Source organism: Rattus norvegicus, chromosome 5, assembly GCF_021556685.1.
Source record: "Rattus norvegicus strain SHRSP/BbbUtx chromosome 5, alternate assembly SHRSP_T2T, whole genome shotgun sequence".
Classification (NCBI taxonomy): Eukaryota; Metazoa; Chordata; class Mammalia; order Rodentia; family Muridae; genus Rattus; species Rattus norvegicus.
This window is the reverse complement of record NC_141538.1, coordinates 162181216-162206072: the sequence shown is the minus strand read 5'-3', so window position 1 is coordinate 162206072 and position 24857 is coordinate 162181216. Positions and strand designations below refer to the sequence as shown.

The following is a 24857-nucleotide window of genomic DNA, read 5'->3' as shown; positions in this document are numbered from 1 at the left end:
ATGATCTGTGAATTTTTTTCTTAGGTATTCCCAAATTTTGGGCTAATATCCAGTTATCAGTGAGTGCATTCTATTTGTGTTCTTTTGTGACTGGGTTACCTCACCCAGGATGATATTATCTAGCTCCGTCCATTTGCCTAGGAATTTCATGTAGTCATTGTTTTTAATAACTGAGTTGTACTCCATTGTGTAAATTTTCTCCACATTTTCTATATCCATTCCTCTGTTGAAGGACATCTGGGTTCTTTCCAGCTACTGGCTATTATAAATAAGGCCTCGTTGAACATAGTGGAACATGTGTTCTTGAACTCTAGTCACATATGTAGCAGAGGATGGCATTGTCCAGCATCAATAGTATGAAAAGCCCTCGGTCCTGTGAAGGCTCATTTCCCCATTGTAGGGGAACGCCAAAGTGCTGAGGTAATAGTGGGTGGGTGGGAGTAGGAGCATCCTCATAGAAGAGGGGGAGGGTTGTGGGAGGGGGGGATAACATTTGAAATGTAAATATATAAAATATCCAAGAAAAATAAAATTAAAAAAAAAGATAATACCCCTTTGTACTTTCAGGCTTAGAAATTGTAGTACCACGCTTTGGGATAACAGATAAATAAGAACAGCTGTTCTGTTCAAGATGCCAGCCAAAATGTCAGGAAAGCTGTGTGGTGACTCGGGAAGACAAGGAAGCACTTTACAGACCCACCACAACCTACTCTCTACCCAGTAGCAGCTGCTGGTATCCAACAGCAAGTACAAGTCCGCATATAACAATGCCCTGCCTGAAACAAACCAAAGTGCCATGCAGGTGACACTGGCTACATGGTGGTTCTCTGTGAAGACGTGAAGACATGGCTATCTTCATAGAACTGTTTCGCTATGGGATAGTTTTAGCCTTTTGTTGTCGAGGAATGATATTGCAAGGCATGGGGTCTCGCCTTTATTATTTAGGTGTGTAAGTGTTTTGCCTGGGTGCATGTGTGTCTGTGCACTGTGTCTGCAGGAGAATCAGTTTCCTTGAAACTGGAGTTATGGAAGGTTGTAAGCTGCTATGTGAGTGGTAGGAACTGAACCTGGGTCCCCTTGGAAGAGCAGCGAGCGCTCTAAACCACTAAGCCATTTCTCAGCCTCTATTTCTATTTACGGGAAGTTTGTTTGGTTTTGGTTTTTTTCTTTTACCATGTGAGTCCAACTCCAGTAATCAGGCTTGGCATAAAGTGTTTTTACTTGCTGAGCCATCTTCTTGGCTCTGCCCTTGAGACAGGGTCTCATGTAACCCAGGCTAGCCTCTCACTATGCAGCTCAGGCTGTCCTCAGACTCCTACTCCTCTAGTTTTACATCCCAAGTGTTGTTACTACAGGCCCGTGCCTCCGAGTCTGGTGTTGTTTGGTATCAGTTTGGTTTAGTCCAGGCAAACAGACTAAATCCTTGGCTGTGTCTGTTCCTTAAGGCCTAAGGCAGTGCTCACTTACTGGGAAGTCTTAGCATTTCTGTCATGAATTACCAAAAATTTTGAATTTCACAATTGAATTCCTCTGTTTCCCTTTTAATTACTTTATACAAGGAAAACAACAGGATGGCTGGGTGGAGATTCAAACGTCTAATCAGCTAGTAGCGGTTTACATTGGGAGCTGCAGCTGGGAAGGGGAGGCTTGAGTAGTACGGTAAAGCTTCAGCAGAGCCGGAGAAGACAGTATCTGGGAGCTTGGAGTCACATGCAGCCTGGCTTAAACAGAAAGCTTTCTGTCCCATCTGGTAAGTCGCTCACCTTTATTGAGACACTTCTGCTCCCTTTCCCCCAAATGAAGGTCCTGGTAGTGCCACCTAGAGTCCTGCTCCACTGAGGTTGAAGGGTCAGGTCACTTCTTGAGCCCAGGAGTTCCAGGCTAGCCTGTGCAATATAGCTAGTCTGGAAGGGGTGCTGCTGGACCTCAGCACTGTCTACAGCCAATTTCTGGTGGCCAAATGTGTATGCGCTTGATAGGATCTTAATTCAGAATGTTTTCTTGGTTTTGTGACAAACTTGTTATGAATCCCTGGCTGGCCTGAAACTCACAATGGGTGATTTACACGGACTCTGTATCACATGAATGCCTGGAGCCTGTGAAATCTACAAGAATCCCAGAATTGGAGCTGTGAGCTGTGAGAATTCAATCCCAGCTCTCAGAGCAGCCAGCTCACTTAGACACTGAGCTATCCCTTCACCGCCCCACCCCCCACCTCCAACCCACTTTTTGGAGACAGGATCTCCCTATGTAACCCTGGCCTGGCCTTAAATTCAAAGATATCAGCCTGCCTCTGCCTTCCAAGCACTGCTGTGGTTAAAAGCATTTACAAACATGCTCAGCCTAGCCGAATCATTTTAATTTCTGCTTTTCACTTATTTTACATTAACTTTTTTGTTTGTTTGTTGAGAACAGTCTCGACACAGTCCTGGTTGTCCTAGAACTCAATAGGAAGACCAGGCTGGCCTCAGTGAGACCATCATGCTTTTGCCTTCAGAGTGCTGGGATTAAAGGCGTGTACCCCCACAGCTCACTATTTGCATTAAATTTAAAGCAAGACTTTGGTGACCTGTAAACTTGGAAAATGAAGGCAGGAAGAATATGGGTTAGAGGCCAGCACAAAGTACACAGGGAGACCCTATTTGAAAGAAAAAAGAATGGTGGGGATATGTTGTGGAATGCTCTCCTGGTGCCCAAGAGCCATTAACCTCTTCATCAGAACAGCTGTGGTTACTTGATCTCGTCTGCTGACCTTCTATTATGGGAGGGGCATTAGACCCTCATCTGAGGCGCACCCATGCCAGCTGTATGCAATTCTGTTCTAACTGTTCCAGCTTTCAGGAGGCTGAGTATATTGGAGGGAAGGCTAGCTGATGGAAGGATCCATCTTGGCAGCTATGGGGATGTGATGTTGGGGTTCTGGGATGGAACTGTGTGTTGGTCCTATTTGGGGCTCCTGTATGTAACCTCACCCATGATCCTGTATAAAAAACTGATAAATACATTAGTTGGTCAAGTTGGACTTGGGTGAGAAGCTCCCATGTCACCATTGGTGGTTTACGTGGGGTGACAACTTATTAGTTCCTATCTATCCAGGGATTGTTCATAGGTCTGGGTTGCTCCACCACTGAGCCACATCCCCAGCCTACTTTCCTTATTTATTTCCTAATGTGAATGCACCACTCACAGATGCCAGAAGAGGGCCCTGCATCCATTGCAACTGGGGTTACAAAGGACTGAGCTATCTGTGTAAGTGTTGGACATCAATCCTGGGTTCCTCTGCAGCAGCAACCATGCTTCATCCTAGCCTAAGGACTAGTGTGATGAAGTTGGGCAGCATTTGCTTCATGTTTGGTAGATTCCTGGGGACAAAATGACGTCGCCTTATTATACTTATTTTCAAGAAGGAAACACTAGAAAGGAAGGGGGTAATGACTTCGCAAGTTTGTCCAATGAAGCTGTTTAGGGCTGGGGAGCTGGAGCTGTAGAGTTGAAAGTTCAACAAGGACAGAAACCAGGTCATTGGGAGACTTACAACTTGGAACTCTGAACTTTATTTTCTGAGGTGTCTCACTCTGTAGCTCCACATGGGAGTCACTATGGTTGGTGCCTGAGCTAATATCAAACTCAGGGACATCCCCCTGCCTCAGCCTCATGAGCTAGTATCACATGTAAGCAGCAGCAATAAAAATGTACACTTTTTGGTAAAACCTACAGAAAACTCCCAGATGTGATATTGCACACCTTTGATCCCAGCCCTTGGGTGGCAGAGGCAGGAGGATGTCTGAGTCTGCGGCCAGCCTGGTCTACATAAAGAATTCCAGACCATGGCTACATTAGGAGAGACCCTGTCTAAAAAGTAAATAAATGAATAAATAAAATAAAAACTTACAAAAAACCTGGGCAAACATTCTTTTTAAAGATTTATTTATTTTATATATGTGAGTACACTGCCGCTGTCTTCAGATGCACCAGAAGAGGTCATCAGAACACATTACAGATGATCATGAGCCACCACGTGTTTGCTGGGAATTGAACTCAGGACCTCTGGAAGAGCAGTCAATTCTCTTAACCATTGAGCAACCTCTCCAGACCATGAGGCAAACATTTTTAAAGTTCTCTTTTTGGAGCTGAGAATGCAAAACTCCACAAGTTGTTTTAAACTACATATTTTTCTGAATTGCAGGGTGGTGGTGGTGGTGGTGGTGGTGGTGGTGGTGGTGATGATGATGATGATGATGATGATGATGATGATGATGATGATTACTGAGATGGGGTCTCTCTGTTGAGTTCAAGGCCATCCTGGACTACAAAGAGAAACTCTGTGTGTGTGGGGGGGGGTGAGGGTGGGGACTTTCTGGCTGAAAACCAGGCATGTTAGTCCATACCTTTAAGCTTAGCACTCGTGAAGGCAAGCAGATCTCTGAGTTCAAAGCTAGCCTGGTCTATCTACAAGTCTACAGAGTGAATTTCCATTCTGACTACATAGTAATAAGACCCAGCCTAATAAGTAAATACATGCATACAAACATACATAAGGCTGAGAAACATGCATAACATTATATATAGATTACACACAGGTATAATGCCCATGCACATAAAAATAAGTGACTAAATACCTTAACTTAGATGGGTGTGGGGGCCAGTGCATTAAATCCCAGCACTTGAGAGGAAGAGGCAGGTGGATCTTTGAGTTTGAGTCTAGCCTACAGAATGACTTCCAGGACAGCCAGGATTATACAAAGAAACACAAAACAAAATCCCACGTTAATTAAAACAACCAAATCTCTTGATATTGGCGTCTTGTAGTTCTGTGTTCTGGGTTTGAGAACACTGCTCCCCTGGCTTCTCCTTCTCCATCATTGCTAATGAACCACAAGAAGCCTGAGCAAGGCACCAATAGTCTCCATGCTCAGTGTGCCTGAAACTGGGTGTGGATTCAAATATTTTGCTACTGCTTAGCACAAATGAGGAAGCCTTTTGGTTCTGCAAGAAAAATTAGAAGCTCCATATCAGATAAATTGAACAAAATATTTAATTTGTGTACACTTCTATTTTCATGACTGGTTGAAGAGACAGCAAATTAGAGTAAAGTTAGGATATCTTGTTGAAGTTTCATGTAGCCCAGGCTGAGGTCCAGTTTGCAAAGTAGTTGAGGCTGGCCTTGATCTCTTGATTCTCCTATTTTCCTTTTGAGACAGGGTCTCTCTGTAGCTCTAGCTGTCGTGGAACTTGCTATGGAGACCATGTTGGCCTCAGCCTCAGAGAGCCACATACCTCTGCCTCTTGGGATTAAACATGTACAGCACCATACCTGCCTTTAATTTATTTTATATGTATATGAGAGTTTGCCTTCATATATGCAGTGTACCATGTGTGCATCTGAGAAGGTCAGAACAGTGCGTCAGATTTCCTGCAACTGGAGTTACAGGCAGTCGTGAGCTGACATGGGAGGACTGAGAATCAAATCCAGGTCCTCCACAAGAGCAGCAAGTGCTCTTAGTTGCTGAACCATCACTCCAGCTTTAGAGCCTCCTGTCTTTCAAGTGCTGGGAATACAAGCCTGTGCCACTCCTCCCAGCAACATGGGCTCTTGAGTGGTGCGAAAAATTACCCCAGAGAGTTTAAGTAAGCTTCCAGTATCCTCAGGACTCACTTCCCACTGGGAATGGGTGCGAATGAAGTGGCCTGTGACCAATGATGCTTGAAAGAATATAGCTACTGCAACCAGCAGTGAGCCCTTTGACTTGGTGCTCAGTAGAACCTGGAGTGGAAGGAGCAGTGACTGTGGCCCTGTGACGGGTGAGAAGGGTTCTCTAAGCATTCATGGAAATAGATGTTCTGTTTCTAGATGCTTCTCCAGGATCTTTACCCCTGAAGAACCACCAAGATGAACAGCAAGCCCCTACCCACGCTCCAGGAGCTGGCAGGGCAGAACCTTCTGAGGAATGAGGCCTTGGCGATCATTGCTTTGGAGAGCTTACCCAAATTACTCTTACCTCAACTGTTCAAGCAAGCCTACGATGGTAATCACGTTAAGGTCCTGAGGACATTAGTGTCTTCCTGGCCTTTCCCCCGCCTCCCGCTTGGAGCTCTAAAGAAGAGAACACCCTACTTGGAGGCTCAATTACAAGTTGTCTTAGAGGAGATTGATAAGCTGCTTATCCGGGAGGTTCACCCCAGGTGAGGAAGACTTAGGTAAACTCAGAGGGTAGCCCAGAAAATCTAGAGCAGAAATGAGGAGAGTTGAGTGTGGAAGGGTGCAAGGACGGGGCGGAGGACTCTGATGCCATCAGCTTGGAGAACCACAGAGGCCACTGCTGTGCCATCTTGGAAAGGGGTGTGGAGTGTTCAGGACTCAGGCTGGATATAGCAGAGGCTGAAAAAGTGATGACACACGGAGTGGAAGTCCAGCTTTAGAGCTAGAATAAAGATACACTTTAGATATTGTCCCCTTGCCTTGCTGCTGAGACTCTGTTGTTGTTGTTTTATTGTTTTTCCTGTTCTATTCACAGAGAGTTCAAACTACAAGTGCTGGATTTACGCTCTGTGGGACAACACTATTTGGATGTGTGGCCTGGGTCCATGGATGACTGGTTACCCAAGACCACTCAAGTAGATCCTTGCTGTTCTAAGATAGTAATGACATATCCCTTGAAGGTAGCAGTGGACTTGCATCTCAAGGGTAGAGGCCAGAGTAGGCTGTTCTCCTACCTGGTTCAGTGGGCTGAGAGGAGGAAAGGGTTGCTACAGCTGTACTGTAATGAGCTTCAGGTTTGGGCACCATCCCATCAAAACTACAGGAGGCTCTCACAGATGGTGAACCTGGAGTATGTAAAAACACTGGGCCTGCATTCCTCCTGCAGTCCAGCCTTCCTGCTTAACTTGGCTCCTCACCTGCGCCGAATGACGAACCTGCGTAAACTTGCTCTCTCCAACATCCGCGAGGAGAACTTTATCTCCCCAGAGAAGAGGAGGCGTATCGTCACCAGGTTCACCTTGCAGATCCTTAAGCTGGAAAGCCTCCAGAAGCTGCATCTGGAAGCTGTCTGTTTCCTTGAGGGACACATGGACCAGCTGCTTGGGTAAAGACATGCTCTGCTGAGCTAAGCAAAACATTGTTCCTTTACATTAATGGGTACTTGGGTTCCTGCAGCCACTGGAGATTGGCAGTCCTGAGGCATCAGAATATCAGGGTGTCATTTTCATGTCTGCTTTGGCCTGCAGAGAAGTCTTACATAATCACTAATGGAAATGTGCAGGCCTAACCTCAGGCTGGTGGTCTTCAAAGAGGTGAATGCTGAGAAGCCCATTAGAAGTCAATGAGATCTAGTGACCGTTTTCTGGTTTCTTCCTTAGCTACTGTGTCTCAACTAAGAGGGGAAGAGACAAGTGAAGAGGGCATTGTTACAACTAACTGTATTAGGTCTCCATCTGTGCTCTATTCAGCAGGCATGTGAATCGACACATCAGCCTGCCTACAATTTCTCAAATAGGAAACACTGGAATTTTTTTCTTTAAATGTAATGGTGCTTTTTATTGAATGTTATCCTATAGAAATAGATGAAAAATTCCAAGAGTCCATAACAGGCATTTCCCTCGGAGCCAACCTGAAGTATGAATCATTTTGCCTCTCTCTCTCTTTTTTATCTTTATTAACTTGAGTATTTCTTATTTACATTTTGATTGTTATTCCCCTTCCCGGTTTCTGGGCCAACATCCCCCCAGCTCCTCCCCCTCCCCTTCTATATGGGTGTTCCCCTCCCCATCCTCCCCCCATTACCACTCTTCCCACAACAATCACGTTCACTGGGGGTTCAGTCTTGGCAGGACCAAGGGCTTCCCCTTCCACTGGTGCTCTAACTAGGCTATTCATTGCTACCTATGAGGTTGGAGCCCAGGGTCAGTCCATGTATCGTCTTTGGGTAGTGGCTTAGTCCCTGGAAGCTCTGGTTGCTTGGCATTGTTGTTCATATGGGGTCTCGAGCCCCTTCAAGCTCTTTCAGTCCTTTCTCTGATTCCTTCAATGGGGGTGCCGTTCTCAGTTCAGTGGTTTGCTGCTGGCATCCGCCTATGTGTTTACTGTATTCTGGGTGTGTCTCTCAGGTTCCTGTCGGCCTGCACTTCTTTGCTTTATCCATCTTATCTAATTGGGTGGCTGTATATGTATGGGCCACATGTGGGGCAGGTTCTGAATGGGTGTTCCTTCTGCCTCTCTTGATTCTGACTAGCCTACATATTTTTTTCTCATAACTCTATGATTAAATAATTCAATCAAAAACTGTACATCTAAATAGGGCAGGCTTATTCATGTTGGTCAGATCTAAAGTCTTTGAGCACACATTAAAGTTTGCCCTTTTTGAAGAAATAGGGAAAGTTTGCTATACAGATGTTTTGATACTTTATGTGTGTGAGTCTGAGTTTGCCTGTGGAGATCAGAAGAAGGCATCATCGATTTGATCCCCCAGTACTATTTTAGGTGAGTCACCTTGTGGGTACTGGGAATTGAACCCATATCCTTTCCAAGAACAGCAAATGTTCTTAATGTCTCTAGTTAGGTTTTAGCACCTAAGTTTGTTTTATTTTGTTTTGTTTGTTTTTATGAAATAGAGTTTCTCTATATAGCCCTAGTTGTTGTATAGACCAGGCTGCCCTCAATTTCACAGACATCCACTTACCTTTGCCCCCATTCCCAGTGCTGGGATGAACATCACTATATTCTAAGCTATTTATTTTGTATGTTTTGGAGAAGTGGGAAGGGAGAGCTATAGCTCTTGTGGAGGTCAGAGGACAACTTGTGTGAGACAGTTCTCTTCCTTCTATCATGTGGATCCCAGGGATGAAACACAGACTGTCAGCCCCCTTTCCGGACAGGAACTATTATCTGCTAAGCAATTTCACCCTGGAATGAGCTCTGTTGTTTGTTTTTTGTTGTGTGCGTGCGTGCGTGCGTGTGTGTTTTGGTTTCTTTGTGTAGCTCTGGATGTCCTGGAAATCATTCTGTAGACCTCCATAGATGTCCTGGCCTCTTAACTAGGAGCTCTGCTTGGCTCTGCCTCCTGAATGCTGGGATCAAAGTTGTGCATCACCACCAACCCAGCAGGAATGGGCTGATTTTAAAAGTGATGTCTTCCTATGTGACCCGGAGTAGCCTTGATCACCTTCTTTCTCTTGTCTCTGCTTCCTGGTCTCAATGTTACAGTTGTGTGTTGTAATATTCAGGTTTTGTTCTTCTTCAAGATAGGGTCTCACCTTGTTGCTCTGGCTATTTTGCAACTTACTGTGTAGACTAGGCTGGCCTCAAACTCACAGGTATCCACTTGCCTCTATCAAGTGCTGGGATCAAAGATGCACACTACTATGCCCAGTAACCACACCCGGTTTTGATGGATGTTAGTTGGATAGGGGATGGGTAGTTGGGAATGGGTAGCAGTGAGGTTAGGGAGGTACAAAGGCATGAAGCATAGGAGAAAAACAGGATGTGCTGAGGGTGGGTTGATCAGTGGGTGCTACAAGGCTTTTGGCAGATCTTAGTTGGGTTAGTCCTTTCTGTGTGCTCTGTTCCTCTAGCCATCACTTGTGTCTTGCTTGACAATGAGGGAAATATGTGCAGTTAAGGATGGCGACAGGCCTTACTACAGATTTTAGTATGTAGACTTTCATGTTAGCATCATGGGTACTGATCTGTCACACATCTAGAAAGATTTTAGCTCACATGGTCCTTTTATATCATTCTCCGTCATCCTCCTGCACTAGTCATCAACTCCAACAACTGTGTTCTTCTTTTTCTCAATAGGTCTGTGAAGACCTCCTTGGATGACCTGGCAGTGACTCACTGTAATCTTTCAGTATCAGAATGGAGCCATCTTCCTGAGTTCCCATGTGTCAGTCAGTTGCGACAACTGAATTTGGGAAATGTCAGATTGGCTGGTTTAAGTCCCGAACCTCTCCGAGTTCTGTTAGTAAAAGCTGGACCCACCCTGGTGGCTTTGGACTTGGAAGACTGTCACCTTGAGGATAGCCAGCTCTATGCCATCCTGCCTGCCCTGAGCAGGTGCTCCCATCTCACCAAGTTCAGCTTCTATGGGAACCAGATCTCCATGCCTGCCATGAAGGACCTACTATACCACACTACCAGCTTGATCTACCTAAGGCTGGAGCTTTACCCTGTCCCTCAGGATAGCTATGACTACCATGGTATCCCCCACCTGCAAAGGATGCAACAACATTGTGATGAGCTTATGAAACTACTGAAAACCATTAGGGAGCCAGGGAGGGTCTTCTTTGGTACTGACCGCTGTGATCAGTGCTGCAATCGATACATCTATGGCAAAACCATTATGTGTAACTGTCGGAGACCTTACTAGTTCTATGCAAATATCAAAAACCTTCGTGGGCACTGGAAGATGAAAGGCACGTCACAGTTGTCTAGTAAAGGGACACACAACATATGGTTTGATTTCTTGTTAACTTGTTGCCCAGGTATCATGAGAGTGGATTTGGGCAGGATGGATTTATAAGGGCATTACACCAGTGTGGTGATTGTAAAGTCATATTTAGAACTGGGAAATGGGGGTTGGAGAGATGGCTCAGTGGTTAAGAGCACTGACTGCTCTTCCAGAGGTCCTGAGTTCAAATTCAAGCAACCACATGGTGGCTCACAACCATCTGTAATGGGATCTGATGCCCTCTTCTGGTGTGTCTGAAGACAGCGACAGTGTACTTATATATAGTAAATAAATATTATTTTTAAAAAAAGAACTGGGAAATGTGTGTCTTTCCTATCTGTATAATTAGCATGGTTTATATTTGTAAAGCTAAGAAAGTTCTGTCAACACCCACTTGAAATAAAATAAACTGAAGTTGCTCTCATAGTCTCTCCCGTGTCTTTTGGGGTTCCGCTACATTTCAACTGTGTGACTGGTTGTGTCAGATACGTGAACCCAAGGTTGTCATCTAAAGATCGCAGTAAGCTCTGATGGGAGTGTATTGAAGATGCAACCCAAGATACTCAGGACACTGGAGGAATTAACATAGGAGGAAAGGTACCTGGGTTTAAGCCACCGTTCTATGGGGCTGTATTTCAGGGGGCATCCAAACTTTTGAAACCATTTTAACAAATTTTTGAAAGATTTATTTTGGAGTAGCAGTGTCTTGCCTGCATGTTTGTATGTAACATCATGCATGGGCCTGGTCCCTGTGGTGGCTGGAAGAGGGAATCGGATCCCATGGAACTGGAATTATATGGAGTTGTGAGCTGTCCTATGGGGCTGGGAACCATACCTAAGTCCTCTGCCAAAGCAGCAAGTGCTCTTGACTGCTGAATCGTTTCTCTAGTCTCATAAAATTTTAAGATTCATTTTGTATGTGTGTGTGTTGGGGGGGGGGTGTTATGTGTCTGAAGGTAGAGCTCTGTGAGTTCTAGGCCAGCAAGGGCTACAGAAGGAGACTCATATATGAAATCTGTATATGTGACATGAGCACAGATATTAAGAGAGGCCAGAAAAAGGGGGATGTGGAAGGATGCTGGGTGGGATGGGGTATGCATATGAGCGTCAGTGCCCTTGAAGTCCAGATGATAATGTACCTTGAAACTAGAGCTGGACTTAAAAGGCAGTTGACCCCACAGACAGTGGGAGACCAGCACTGAGCATTGGTTTGGTTTGCCCCACCTCGGTATTTTTCCCTAACAACATTCCTGTATTGTTTTGCCCTACATAGCATCGTTGAGCTCAACCATTGAAAGACACTCACTTGCCCAAGAACTGCTCACGAGGTTCCTGTGGCAGCTTGCTGTTTCGGCAGCCTCACCTCAGGCAGGTCGGTGAGCCTGGCGGCTTCTTCAGGATTGAATTATAGCTGCCAATTCATAACTGATCTTTGCATGCCAAAAGGACTGGACTTTAGCTGCTGGTTCGTGCCACAGTCTGCCTGCCTAGAGGACTGGTCTGCAGCTGCTGAGTCGTAGTTGGTGTTGGTTATGGGACTGCCATGAAGATTGAGTTCGCACTTAAAAGAACTATTGCTGGATAGGTCCACTTGCCCCACATCCTAAGAACTTTTCTCTTCCACTATTTCTGGGTGATAGGTTAGCGGAGAGGGTAGAAGCCTTATTAAAAGTAGGTTGCAAAAAAGTTATGCCTATACCTAGGTATGAAGATCCATCTTTAATCTGGGCCACATCTTCTGGCAGTTCAAATAAAGGGTGTTGAAAGGGGAGGCTTCCTCTTTCCCTGCTTGTTCTTTCTAGCAAGTCCTTTCCTTCACTGGCGTTAGAAGTACTTCTTTGGGATTCCAGCATATACTAAAGAGCACCTGAGACATCTAGCCTCATGCACTGACTCTTGGAATTTTAGTTGATAGACAGTCATTGTTGGATTAGCTGGACCACAGCCTGTAAGCCAATCTAATAAATCCACCCACTTTCTTGCCACATGACACTGATCATCCTAAAACTCCCTTATGTAGACTAGGCTATGTAGATCTAACTCACAGATCCATCTGCCTCTGCCTCCCCAACTAAGGATTAAAGGGATGCACCATCATGCCTACATAAACTCCTTTTTAAAAAAATTCTATTTAATTATCCTCCATGGTAGTGAGTTTCTAAACGGATTTTTCATATGTCCCTGTGATCCTGCTGCCTCAGCCTTCAGAGTTGCTGGGATTATAGGCTTTTGCCAACAGCCCTTGTCTTTCCTTGGTCTAATGTTGGTTTCATATCCTTGACTTGGTTAAATATTTGTTTTGAGACATAGTCTCAATCTCTAGTTCTGGCTGATCTTGAACTCCTGACTCTCCTGCCTCTACCTCCTATGTACTTGGATTGTGAGCATGTGTCACTATGTTTGGTTTGCTACAGCTTAACTCAGATGTTTTGGAGGTCGATCAAACAAAACAAAATAAAACAAAACAAACAAAACAAAATAAAAACAGCTGAACCTTCTACCATGAGCTAGTGCTGGCACCTGTGGGGCCACGTGGCACTGGTTTGCTTTTGACCTGCTCTAGCGCTGGCATCCATAGGGTCACATGGCACTGCGGGTATCCTTATCTCAGCGGCTCCACTCTGCCCCCAAGAACTCTCTGACCCAGGCGGTCCACGGGCTGTTCCAGCATGGCACCTTACCACTCTGTTCCCTGGAGTTAGTTCCCGCACCCATGGGACCATATGGAACTAACCATAATTTATTTCTGGTTAGTATCTCTCCTGGTGGCTCTCTGCTAGCCTCAAACTCTCTGGTTCCAACTACCCAGTAAAATCAGGCCTCTAGAAGTCCAGCGTAGCTTGGCCTATCGCAGCTCCCTACTACCAACACCCAACTACCCAGTGAAATCAGGACTCAATAAACTGTAATTTGTCAATCAGATTTATTATATGTTAAATTATCAATTCACAATAAATCCACACAATAAACTCACAATCAATTGATAAAGATATAAACTGCCCTAGATAAGATAAATTGACCTATAGAAATCCATCCCCTTAAGAAATATTCATAACATCCTGTATCTATGCAGGGAAGCATGGTGAGGATCATTTACATCTGCCTCCATGTTGCTTCTCTGCCTCTCCATTTCCTTCTAAAACCTCTGTTCTCTCCTCCCTTCTTGTCCAATGACAGGCCTTGTTTTATCTTGTGTCTGCCTTCACTTGAATAATGACATCAACCTACACAGAGTTCCTAATGTTTTATAGAAATCAGCACTTACCTACAATGCTGGGACTACTACTGTATATTTCTATTTATTTTACTTTGTGGATGCCTGTACTTTATATAGCATACCCTCAGTTGCAGACTCCTGGAGGTAAATGGTAAACTTTGGGGGTCAGTACTCCCCTTCCATTGTGTGGGTCTCATTCATAGATCAAACTCAGATTGGTAAGCTTGGCTATAGTATAGGTACCCTTGGCATGTTAAGCAATCTTGGCTATATATATATATAATTTATTTATTTTATGTATGTGAGTACAATAGGAGAAAGAGCAACCTTCTGCTATTTACTGCCAACAATGGCAAAGTCTGGTCTCCTGGTCATAGATACAGCGCTGTAAACATTGAAGGCAAATCTGAGAGGCAAAGGAGACAGCCCCTGGCTGCCTTACAGTGCGAAGTGCGTTCATGAGCTGAGAAGAAAACTGGACAAATTTCTCTGCTTTGACAACAAAATCAGCTTCATAGCACTCCAGAGGGGCAGGGTAACACTCGATGATCAGTTGGCTTAGGTTGGCTGTGCGATGCAGAAGATTCCTTAGAACAGTCATGGAGATGTCATTGTCATAGAAGTTGACCTCGACAAGCTGAGAGCACTGACTCAGGGCAGGGAAGAGAACACTGAGCTGAGAGTCTGTCATTCTACAATGTTCAAATTCCAGGGTCTTCAGAGTGTCTGCGACATGGTCTAGCAAAACTCTGAGAGGCACAAAACTCAGATCATACAAAACGACACCTGCCAAATGCAGATGTTTGAGATGATGGAGGCTCTGACACTGGGCAAAGGACTCCAAGTCTGATTGTGAGAACTTACAGAGAGAAATAGACAGGAACTCCAACGGGGTCTTCAGACACCTAAGGAGAGACCATGGGGGTTAGTTGGGCATAGAGTGACAGGGCTAACCTAGAGTAGGGGAGACCACATATCCTGAGTCAGTATCATGCTGGGATGACAATGAGCTTTGAGTGCAGCCTGTTGGAGTCTGCCCACTCACGTCACGCCATTCTAGGCTGTGACCAGTCACCATCATGATAGGACTCGGTTATTATTTTGAAATCTACAATGGCCACTAGACTATATGGGAGACAGGAAATGCTTGCTTTGGAATCAGAAAGAGCTTTCCCTCCTTACTTACTGGAGCAGTTTATTCATGTGGCCATGGAGAAAGTAGGCACCAGCTATGTCGAGATGCTGGAGATGGTGGAGTTTGGAGAACTGAGAAATGAACTTGGTGACTCTCTTCTCCTGTGTGTCTGCTGACGTAGCTAGAATCTCAAAGAGGTTCTCATTGACTAGCGTTAGAAGGAGTCTACGAAGATTTTTCATCTGACCGAGGCAAGGTGAGAAGCATGTCAACATGGGCAGAGTCCACTCTGTATTCAGTTCCAACTCCTCAAAGTAATCTGGCTGGAACATCTTCAAAATCTTCCTGACAGTGTACATAGACAATCCCCTAGTCTTCATCTTCACACAGCACAGACACAGGGAATCTCTTCTCTCCTGTGCCCACTGCAAGAAGTAAGTTTGATGTTCCTCCAGATCCTGCTCAAGGCAAAGGTCAGTGACCACCTTCAAACGTTGCCTTAGGAAATATCTATGACGGCGTGCTGGTATTCGCCTTTCACGTACAGTCTGTTTTATGTGGTCTCCATCCTCTGGTCCAACTGAAATGTCCCAGAAGCCATGGTACACATTCCTCAGCTCTAGCAGTTTAAGCTTCTGCCTTCTGTGGGTAAAACAGGTAGAAGGTGAGGAAGATACAAAAGACCAAACACTAGCTAGCTATCTTTTTCTAGGCATCTTACTTGTTAGTTGCTCCGTGCTCTGCTCTATCTTCTACAAATTTAAGACTCCAGTGCTGGGTCTCCGCATAGCAACTCAAGCCTGCTGGGCAAGGGCTCTTTGCCTTAACTGCATCTGGAGACCTGTCCTGCTTCCTCCATTTGTTACTCTGGACCTCTGCTCTCCCTATTTCTATCACCTGACATAGACACAGGGCCGTGTAGCTACATGGGCTCCATGTACTGCATATTTAATGAACATTTGCTGTCCATTAAGGAGTCTGCAGCTGTTCAGGATTCTGCAGCTCTTCAAGATGATATCAATAGAAACCCCTATCCATCTTTGACCCCATTCTCCATGAGTCCAGATGCCCTTCTCCCTACACTTAAATGTAAGCCATTTGGTATTGTATGATTATTGCTTACCTTGGGTGAAAATTTCCTGCCAAATGCATGTCCACACCATCCAGCACAGCTTGCAACATCATCCTGTCAGGAAATTTCATCAGTGCCCCCACAGGGAGGCAGGGAAAGGGCCAGGCTGCCACCATTTCCTTCAGTATCTTCGTGTGTCTGCCGGTGAAGGCTGCCTTGAAGAGTGGTTTGAACAAGTCCCTGGGCAGCTCCTGCAGAGCAGAGATGGCCAAGGCTTCATTCTTCAATAGGCCCTCTATTGCCAGGCTCAGGAGTGTGGGTGGGGCCTGGAAGCTCATCCTGATGAATCTTCAGTCAGAATAGACCTGTTGAAGCATTGAGAAACTCAATTTTCAGGACGTGTCTTAGGAATGTGCAAATCCCTGCATCAAAGAACCACCAAAGTGCCGGAGTCCCTGCTCTGGCCACAGTGTGGAACTCACGTTGTCCTGTTATAAGACCCGGTGGTCAAAAAACCAAACTCCTATCACTCTGCATATGGGGTCCCTCACAAGAATCTGCAGCGGTGCACAAATTAACCTTTCACACATGAGGTAACAATCACTGGTCCATGCTCCAGAATAAAATTGGGCACACTTCCGAACCTGAATGGAATTCATTTTGTAGTCTAGGCTCGCCCCTCCTTACCACGCTCTTAACTATCACTGGGGAGTGGGGGTGGGGGAGTCAGCTGTTTTAGCCACAACACCTGGCTAATGCACTTGGCTTTAAAATTACTGCATAGATGCCAGGTGTGGTGGTAGAAACTTCTAATATCAGCGCTTTGTAAGAGGAGTAAGGAGGATTCTGGGACACCTAAGCGAATATTATGCTTTCATGCTTGTCTTGGGTAGTGGATCTCAAATAAAATATGATAAGAAATGTCTTGATAGAGGTGGCTTGGTAGTAGAGTTTGTGGTGGTTTGAATATGGTTGCGTTTGTCTCCTGGGATTAAAGATATGTACCACCATGCCTGGGCCTAAGTTTTTCATAGCCACTGTTTCTCAAGATCTGGATCAAAAGATTGTGTCTTGCAGCCTTACGATCTGGATGACAAGTGTGCCCTCCATTTCTGGATTATAGTTCTTTCCAGATTAAAAGTCTAAACTACTCCTTTTTCAACTGCAGACACAAACAATACGTTTAGCTGAATGGGATCTTGCCCTGAGATCACCATTTCCTTAATCTCTTTATCTCCTTCAGCACAGGATTAAGTTCTATTTCACGTCCTGGTGCCCCTTTATTATTACTGAAACTATATATTTTGTTTTTCCTTTCTAAACTTGCTATACTTGATAAAAATGTTCTTCATGAGAGCAAGCCAGTGGACAAAGTCTATGCAATCAATCGATTCTCTTCACCTTAGCCTTCGCCTCAGACAGACTCCTCAGACAAAGGCAAAGGACAGCCACATTCTTCACATAAATTACCACAAAAATGGTCTCTAGGCCACATTCTGAAATTCTCCTCCACTGAAACCTCTTATGCCAGGGTCTGTACAGTTAAAATAACTCTCAGTAACAAAGTCTTTTATACCTTACTAGGCTAGCCCATTAAAGCATTCCATGACTTTCCAAATCCACAGTCCCAAAATCCACACTCTTTCAAACAAAAGCATGGTCAGGCCCATCATAGCAATACCTTATTCCCTGGTAGCAATTTAGGGCCTTAGGGTTTTACTGCTGTGAATAGAAACCATGACCAAGGCAACTCTAATCAAAACGACATTTAATTTGGTCTGATTTATGGGAGCATGGCAATGTCCAGGCAGGCATGGAGCAGGAGAAGTAGAGAGTTCTACATTTTCATTTGAAGACCTCCCATGTGGTTAGGAGGAGGGACAAAGCCACATCTTCTAATAATGCTACTCCCTGGGCTAAGCATATATAAACCACCTCAGGGTTTGATCCCAAAGTATCAGTGTTCTAATACTGAGCCACTTTTATAGATCATCTATTTGCTTTTTTTGTTTTTTTGTTTTTTTTTTGCTTTTTAATTTAATGTAGAGTCAAGAAATCTTTATGCAGCTGTGTCCAGCCTGGATCTGGGATTGTCTGTGCTCAGGACCATAATTTTAGTTCCCAAGTGATTCTGGTATGTCCTGCCTGAATGCCTGAATCCCCTCTACATGTTTTTTGCTTTGTTTTGTTTTTTAATTTCAGTCTTAAACAACAGCATGTCAAACAATCAAGGCGAAAGTAACACATTACTAAAGCTCTAGTGTTCAGAGCAGCTGAGACACGTGGCTTGTATTACAAAACCATTAGTAGTTTCCACAGCTATTTGTAAGCTACAGTCAAGAGGAAATTTCAGTTCAAACAACTGCAAAGCCTTCATCTATGAAACATAATTGAAGTGATTCCAAAGGGTTTAAACTATAAGCAGATCCTGTCTTGAATTCCAGAATGAACCTAGGAGGCTGTATAGAGCCAGAAGAATCTGGAGTTCAAGACTAGCCTTTCCTTATGGGACACTGTCCCAAAACTTCTCAAATGAACTTATTAACATGAAAATTCCAGGGGCCTGGAGAGCTGGTTCAGCGGTTAAGAGCACTGACTGCTCTTCCAGAGGTCCTGACTTCAAATCCCAGCAACCGCATGGTGGCTCACAACCATCTGTAAAGGGATCTGAAGACAACTACAGTGTACTTATGTATAATAAATAAATAAATCTTTAAAAAAAGTTCCTGTCCAACACGGATTTCTCATTAACACCCAACCTAATGAAAGCAAATCATCATCATTATTGAAAGAGCGAGAGAAATCAGAATTTGCCCTATTTTATTCTAAATCCAGCATCTTGAAATATAGTTGAGTTGGAAATATATCTGTCCAGACTATCAAAGGCCTCCTGATGGAGGAGATTGATGAGTGACTTACGTGATCACGAGACTGGTGACAGGGCTCCTCTTCCCAGCAGGGCCAGGCAGAGACTGTAGACCTCAGGACTCTGAGTGTCTTTTAAGTCTCCTCTAACCCTTTTATCCTTTTTTTCCCCCTCACACCCACCCTATCTAGCTCCACCCCCAAGCACAAGATTCCATCAACTGGAACTTGATGTTGTGGTAGATTGATTGAATTATAGTTATTTGTGTGAACTCAAAATAATAAATTAGAAAGTGAAGAGTCCACTGATTGAATTGTTCAGTGTGTGTTTACATACTCAGATGGATGAACGTTTTCTAGTGTGTGGTTTATTCCACTTTCCATGTTTCCTTTGTATGTGTATTTGAGTGTGTGTGTGTGTTTGAAGTTGACCTCAGTACTTCACTTCTGACAGAGTAAAACTTTATCATTGAGCTGTCTTTCTGGACCCATTTGATTTAATCAGGAAGTTGATTAATTTTGTCAGTGATTCACTTATTTTATTGGAGACTTAGTATGGCTTGATAAATTGGATTATGGGGAAACTCTTTCTGTAGATCAGGTTGGCTATAAACAGAGCAATTTAGCTGCCTCTGCCTCCTGAGTACTGGAATTCTATGTATGAGACCTCATGCCTGGTTGTTTCTGTTTTTGTTTTTGAAACCACCCAGAGTAGCATGTAATCAACTCTGTCCACAAAGCTGGCCAAGAACTTGCTTTGGCTTCTCTGGTACAACACTGAAGCTGGCTCAACATCAGATCTTCAAAACAATCATCCGAGAAATCAAGAAGAAATATCTGTGGGCTATTTTGGGATGTTTGCCATCGTGAGAAGCTCCCTGAAGGTGGATTGAGTCATTCTTCCCTGTGGCCACTGACTGAAGATGAAGAGCAGCTTAACAGAACTGTGAGATTCACATGTGCTCATCCTGTACTCCCCTCCCCCTATTCACGCCTCCAGGATTCCAGACCTCCCTTTGGTAGCTTCTCCAGGGCTTTTTGTTGCTGTTGTCCAGGTAGGTCCTGATGAATCCCTCTGGCTAGGAACCATTTTGTAGCCAGACTGCCTTGTACATCTGTTCCTCATCCCTGTCCCTCCCAGTATCAGGCCTGTACCACAAATCTGCCCTCTCCGGACAGAATTAAGGACCTTTGGACTCACATGTCTAATTAACAATGATATCTTCCAGTTCTGGGGTATGTGGTTATATTCTCGAATCTAAGCCTAGCTCATGACTTCCTCATATTCCAGCAGACAAAGAGATCACATGCAATATTTTCATTATTTGGAAGCTGAATCTGAGTATTTAGAATGAATACAAAAATCACCCCAGGCCATTTAGTGAGTTCCAGAGTAATTTGGACATGGAAGGTAGAGGTGAGTGAATCAGTTATTCAAGGTCATTAAAATTTAGAATTTATTTTACATGTGTGTGTGTGTGTGTGTGTGTGTGTGTGTGTGTGTCTGACAGAGAGAGAGAGAGAGAGAGAGAGAGAGAGAGAGAGAGAGAGAGAGAGATTATAGATGGTTAACACAGACTGGGCCTGGACACAATGAGACCCTATGTAAGAAAAAAGGAGAAAAAAAATTCTTTTAAGGACTGCTTTGGGTCTCAACCAGCTCTGCTGTCTCTCCAAGGTTTTTGGCTCTAGTTTTCCAGTCCTGAAGATCGAACCCTGTATTTTAAATAACAAAAATTCTTCCCAGGTTCTATACAGAGATGGCCTGAGAGAAATTTGGGGGATCAGGTCTCTTAATCCCAGAAGTTGCTTGAAATAGGAGGAGCTGGCCTGGGAGATTTAACAGCAGCCAGTGGAGCAAAGGAGGGCCCTTTCAGTTCAGAAACAGAGACAGCCCTCTGCTGTGTGATTCGGATATCTGAGGCAACGTGTGTGATGGTTTGTATATTCTCAGCCCAATGAGTGACACTATTAGAAGGTGTGGCCCTGTTGGAGTAGGTTAGTCACTGTGGACTTGGGCTCTAATGTCCTCATTCTAGCTTCCTGGAAGCTAGCATTCTGCTAGCAGCCTTCAGATGCAGATGTAGACTCTCAGCTCTGCCTGCACCATGCCTGCCTGGATGCTGTAATACTTCCACCTTAACGATAAAGACTGAACCTCTGAACCTGGAAGCCAGCCCCAATTAAATATTGTCCTTACAAGAGTTGCCTTGGTCATGGTGTCTCTTCACAGCAGTGAAACCCTAACTAAAACACAAGTTGGTACCAGGGACTGAAGTATCGTTGTGATAGGCCTGATCATGCTTTTGTTTGGAAGAATGTGGATTTGGGGACTTTGGATTTGGAAAGCATTGGAATGCTTTCAATGGGGCTTGATGGGATATTCTGTTGTAAGACCCCAAAGTGGCCCTACATCAGGAGTGCCACCCACAGAGCACAGATTGACAAAGTGACCGCTGCAATAGCATGAGGGTAGAAGGTTTTTAATTCACGTACATGGGGTTGCTCATCCACGTGGGAAAAGGCAACCCTGAACCCAAAAAGCACGCAACTTTTATTCTACAGAGGGCAGACTTTAGCAACAGGGTTAGCTGGCCTATTCTCATTGGTGGTTCACAGGACAAGGATCTGGTCAGGTATCGGCTGGCCTGTTCAAAGGGTTGTTCTTGGCTCAATTAGTTACTTTCCTCATCCAGCCCTGCACCTGACCTTGGAGAATCTCTGGGAAAGGGCTAAGTTGGCACGTCTCTTAGAAGGGGGGAGGAACTGGGTGGTCAGGCAGGGTCAGGATGATACCTTGTGGTTGTTCTCAGGATTCGCCACAGTGAGGTCGGGGGTGGGGGTGGGGGGTCTTTCCAAGAACAGTTGTTTTTGTTTTGGCTAGTTTCCATTAAGCCTGGTCACTCTGACTACAAAGACCTTGCTCCTGTATTCCCGAACTTCGTTCTTACAGCTTGGTTTCTTGCATCTATGAAACTTGTTACTGAGTGAGCATAATTTAAATTGTGCAGACCTAGCCCAAGAGGTTTCAGTGGAGAATTTCAATATATGGCCGAGAGACTGTTTTTTGTGAACAATGTGGCTACTTTTTGCCCTTTTCTGAAGAGTCTGCCTGAGGCTAAGGTGAAGAGACTCAGATTAATTGCATTGACAAAGGAAGTCTCAAAAACACCCATCATAGACTTCGTTCCTGATTAAGGCTTATGAAGAGCATTTTAGACAAGTATAGCAAGCTGAGAAAGGAAAAATATAAAAATATATGCTTGGAGTATTAAAACTGCACCAGGAAGTGAAATGGAGCTGAATCCTGTGTTCAAGGATGTTAAATTGAATTAAGGGAGCAGTGTCCTTGGGTCATGACCCCACCCAACTAAATTTAAATCCAAGCATGGTAGTATAAGGCTTTAATCCCAGGAGGCAAAGACAAGTAGATATCTGAGTTCAAGGCTAGCCTAGAACAAAGCAAGTTCTAGATGAAGGGAAAATTTAAATCCAGGCTTGGTGGACCACACCTTTAATCCCAGTGTTTAGGAAACAGGCATGCAGATCTCTGAGTTCAAAGTCAGCCTATGGTGCATGTTCCAAGACAGCCAAGCTTACAAAGTGAAGGAGTTGGGAAACAGAAGGCTGGTAATAATGTGATAGAACAAGAAGGCTGAAGGAGCCAGAGTTGGGACCAATCTGGAGCCAGTGGGAAAATTTCCACCACAAACCTCTGAGCACAAGGACCCCTCCCTTCCAGGAAGAAAAAAAAGTTTGTTTGGTTCCTGGAACAGCTGCAAGTCAAACTGTCACACAAAGCTACCTGTAGCTTCCAACCAACACCCCCCTCCAAAGTCTTGAATGGTACACTGAGTCGATCTAAAAGTTGTTTTGCGGGGCTGGGGATTTAGCTCAGTGGTAGAGCGCTTACCTAGGAAGCTCAAGGCCCTGGATTCGGTCCCCAGCTCCGAGAAAAAAAAGAACAAAAAAATAAAATAAAATAAAATAAAATAAAATAAAATAAAAGTTGTTTTGCTCACCAAATATGCATAGTACCCTGCCTACTTACCATTGTGCAAATTCATCCCCAATTGATTAAATTCTGCCCCAATTGTTTACAAGGTATATAACTCCCTGTTAGAGTCTGCTCAGGGTCGTCTCCCCTTGAAGTGGTATGGCCCTGACCTGTCAGAATGATTAAACTCCTCTTGCTTTTGCATCGATCACCATTTTCGTGAGTTTCATTTAAGTGGTCCTGGAAGAGGTTTAACTCGGACCTCACAGGTCATGCCATGTTCTAACCCCAGCAAGGAGCAATGGAGTAGATCAATGTGAGCTTACAGTGCTACAGAGGGCAGAGCTGGAGAAGTGACACCAGCCATCTGGAAGAGCTCAGAAGATCATGGGTGGGTTCCAGACATTGGAACAAGAAGCTATAACCTTGAGGTTGCCTTGGAGGCCCCAAGATATTGGAGATGTCAGAGCCATGAGAAAGCTGCCAACAGGGAGCTGAACCAGCCCAGGAGAGGGATTTGAGGGATCAGGTTTCTTAATTCCAGAAGCTACTTGAAGTAGGAGGAGCTGGCCTGGGAGATTCAACAGCAGCCAGTGGAGCAAAGGAGGGCCCTTTCAGTTCAGAAACAGAGACAGCCCTCTGCTGTGTGATTCGGATATCTGAGGCAACGTGTGTGATGGTTTGTATATTCTCAGCCCAATGAGTGACACTATTAGAAGGTGTGGCCCTGTTGGAGTAGGTTAGTCACTGTGGACTTGGGCTCTAATGTCCTCATTCTAGCTTCCTGGAAGCCAGCATTCTGTTAGCAGCCTTCAGATGCAGATGTAGACTCTCAGCAATGCCTGCACCATGCCTGCCTGGATGCTGTAATACTTCCACCTTAACGATAAAGACTGAACCTCTGAACCTGTAAGCCAGCCCCAATTAAATATTGTCCTTACAAGAGTTGCCTTGGTCATGGTGTCTCTTCATAGCAGTCAAACCCTAGCTAAGACAGCATTAATAAAGTCATGTTTGACTGAGGTAGTGAGTGAATTCTGAGCCTCTCCTTTTTTCCCCTTGGCTTCCCCACAGGCACAGGCACTGTACTGCCGAGTCTGGGAAGAGGCAGGAGCAGTCGACAATTAGGGTCAGCATGGGTACATAGTGACTTTTAGATCAATTTTCAAAGAAAGGACTCCATTTAAAAAACATAGAGAAGACCAGCAAGATGGCTCAGAAGGTAAATAAGGGACTGCTTCCTGTCAGTCCCGGTACCTGGATTTGACCCAGGATCCCCACATAGTGAAAGCAGAGAAGAGACTCACAAAGACTTTCCTCTGACCTCTAAGATGGGCTTTAGCAGGCTTGCATTTTGTACACACATACATATTCTCATTCTCTCTCTCTCTCTCTCTCTCTCTCTCTCTCTCTCTCTCTCTCACACACACACACACACACACACACACACACACACACTCATAACATAAATTTTAAGCTAGAAAACAACAGAAATTTCCCGGGGGTTCATCTTTATTGGTCCCTAGGCATCTTATACAGTCTGGGGAATGTGGTATAAATCCAGCATCTTCCTCTCACAGCAGTTCAGTCTCTAAAAACCCACAGCCCCAACCTTGGCCACCAGAAGTCTCAAGCACATATAAAATTATGTAGGGATACAGTGTGCTGTACTCTCCATTGTAGTTCATCCTATAAGTTTGGATGGGGCCAGGTTAAGATTCAACCCTTTAGTTCTACTGCCAATCAGGAGAAACTGGAAGAGGACAGCAGAAAGAGTCTTCCCCTCTAGGACTTCAGATCCCTTCCTTCCCGGCATCTGTAGGCCACTGGCTTTTTGACACCAACGTGAATTCCTTGGGGAAGGTGGCCAGTAACAAACATTCCAAGCACACTTGACTTCGGGTCATCAACTCCTATCCAGGGCTACACAGAAAGATCCTGTCTCTGAAACAAAACAAAGTCAAACAAACAAACACAGACAGTAAGTTAGAAAAAAAAATGAAAGTTTGAAAAGAATGTACAGACATACAAGACAGAAAAGTATAAAGACTAACAAAATGTCTTCACAGTGGTCTCAATTCATTCTCTTTCCTGAGTGGAAAATCTCATCAAGTTGGACACAC

General features: G+C 44.6%; 2 protein-coding genes across 2 annotated transcripts; one reads left to right on the top strand and one right to left on the bottom strand.

Moving 5' to 3' along the window:
* Positions 1 to 5890: 5890 nt before the first annotated feature.
* Positions 5891 to 10367, top strand: Pramef20 (PRAME family member 20). Its single transcript, NM_001434651.1, is given in 3 exon segments — positions 5891 to 6183; positions 6516 to 7085; positions 9797 to 10367. Coding segments are annotated over 3 exon segments (1434 nt in total).
* A 3635-nt stretch (positions 10368 to 14002) lies between these two features.
* On the bottom strand, positions 14003 to 24017 carry Pramef25 (PRAME family member 25). The gene is made up of 4 exons (XM_087551679.1): positions 23992 to 24017; positions 15924 to 16220; positions 14852 to 15442; positions 14003 to 14570 (listed from the first exon to the last, which is right to left on the bottom strand). The coding sequence occupies exons 1-4, from the start codon at positions 24015 to 24017 to the stop codon at positions 14003 to 14005; spliced, it is 1482 nt and encodes a 493-aa protein (XP_087407805.1).
* Between the last annotated feature and the right edge of the window lie 840 nt (positions 24018 to 24857).

Excerpts from the sequence above, each read along its gene's own strand:
- Pramef25 (XM_087551679.1), bottom strand. The coding sequence starts at position 24,017 with ATGTGGGGATCCTGGGTCAAATCCAG. Across the intron at positions 15,443-15,923 it reads GCAGGAAATTTTCACCCAAG|AAGGCAGAAGCTTAAACTGC; the intron begins GTAAGCAATAAT and ends TTTTACCCACAG. Across the intron at positions 14,571-14,851 it reads CACATGAATAAACTGCTCCA|GTGTCTGAAGACCCCGTTGG; the intron begins GTAAGTAAGGAG and ends GTCTCTCCTTAG.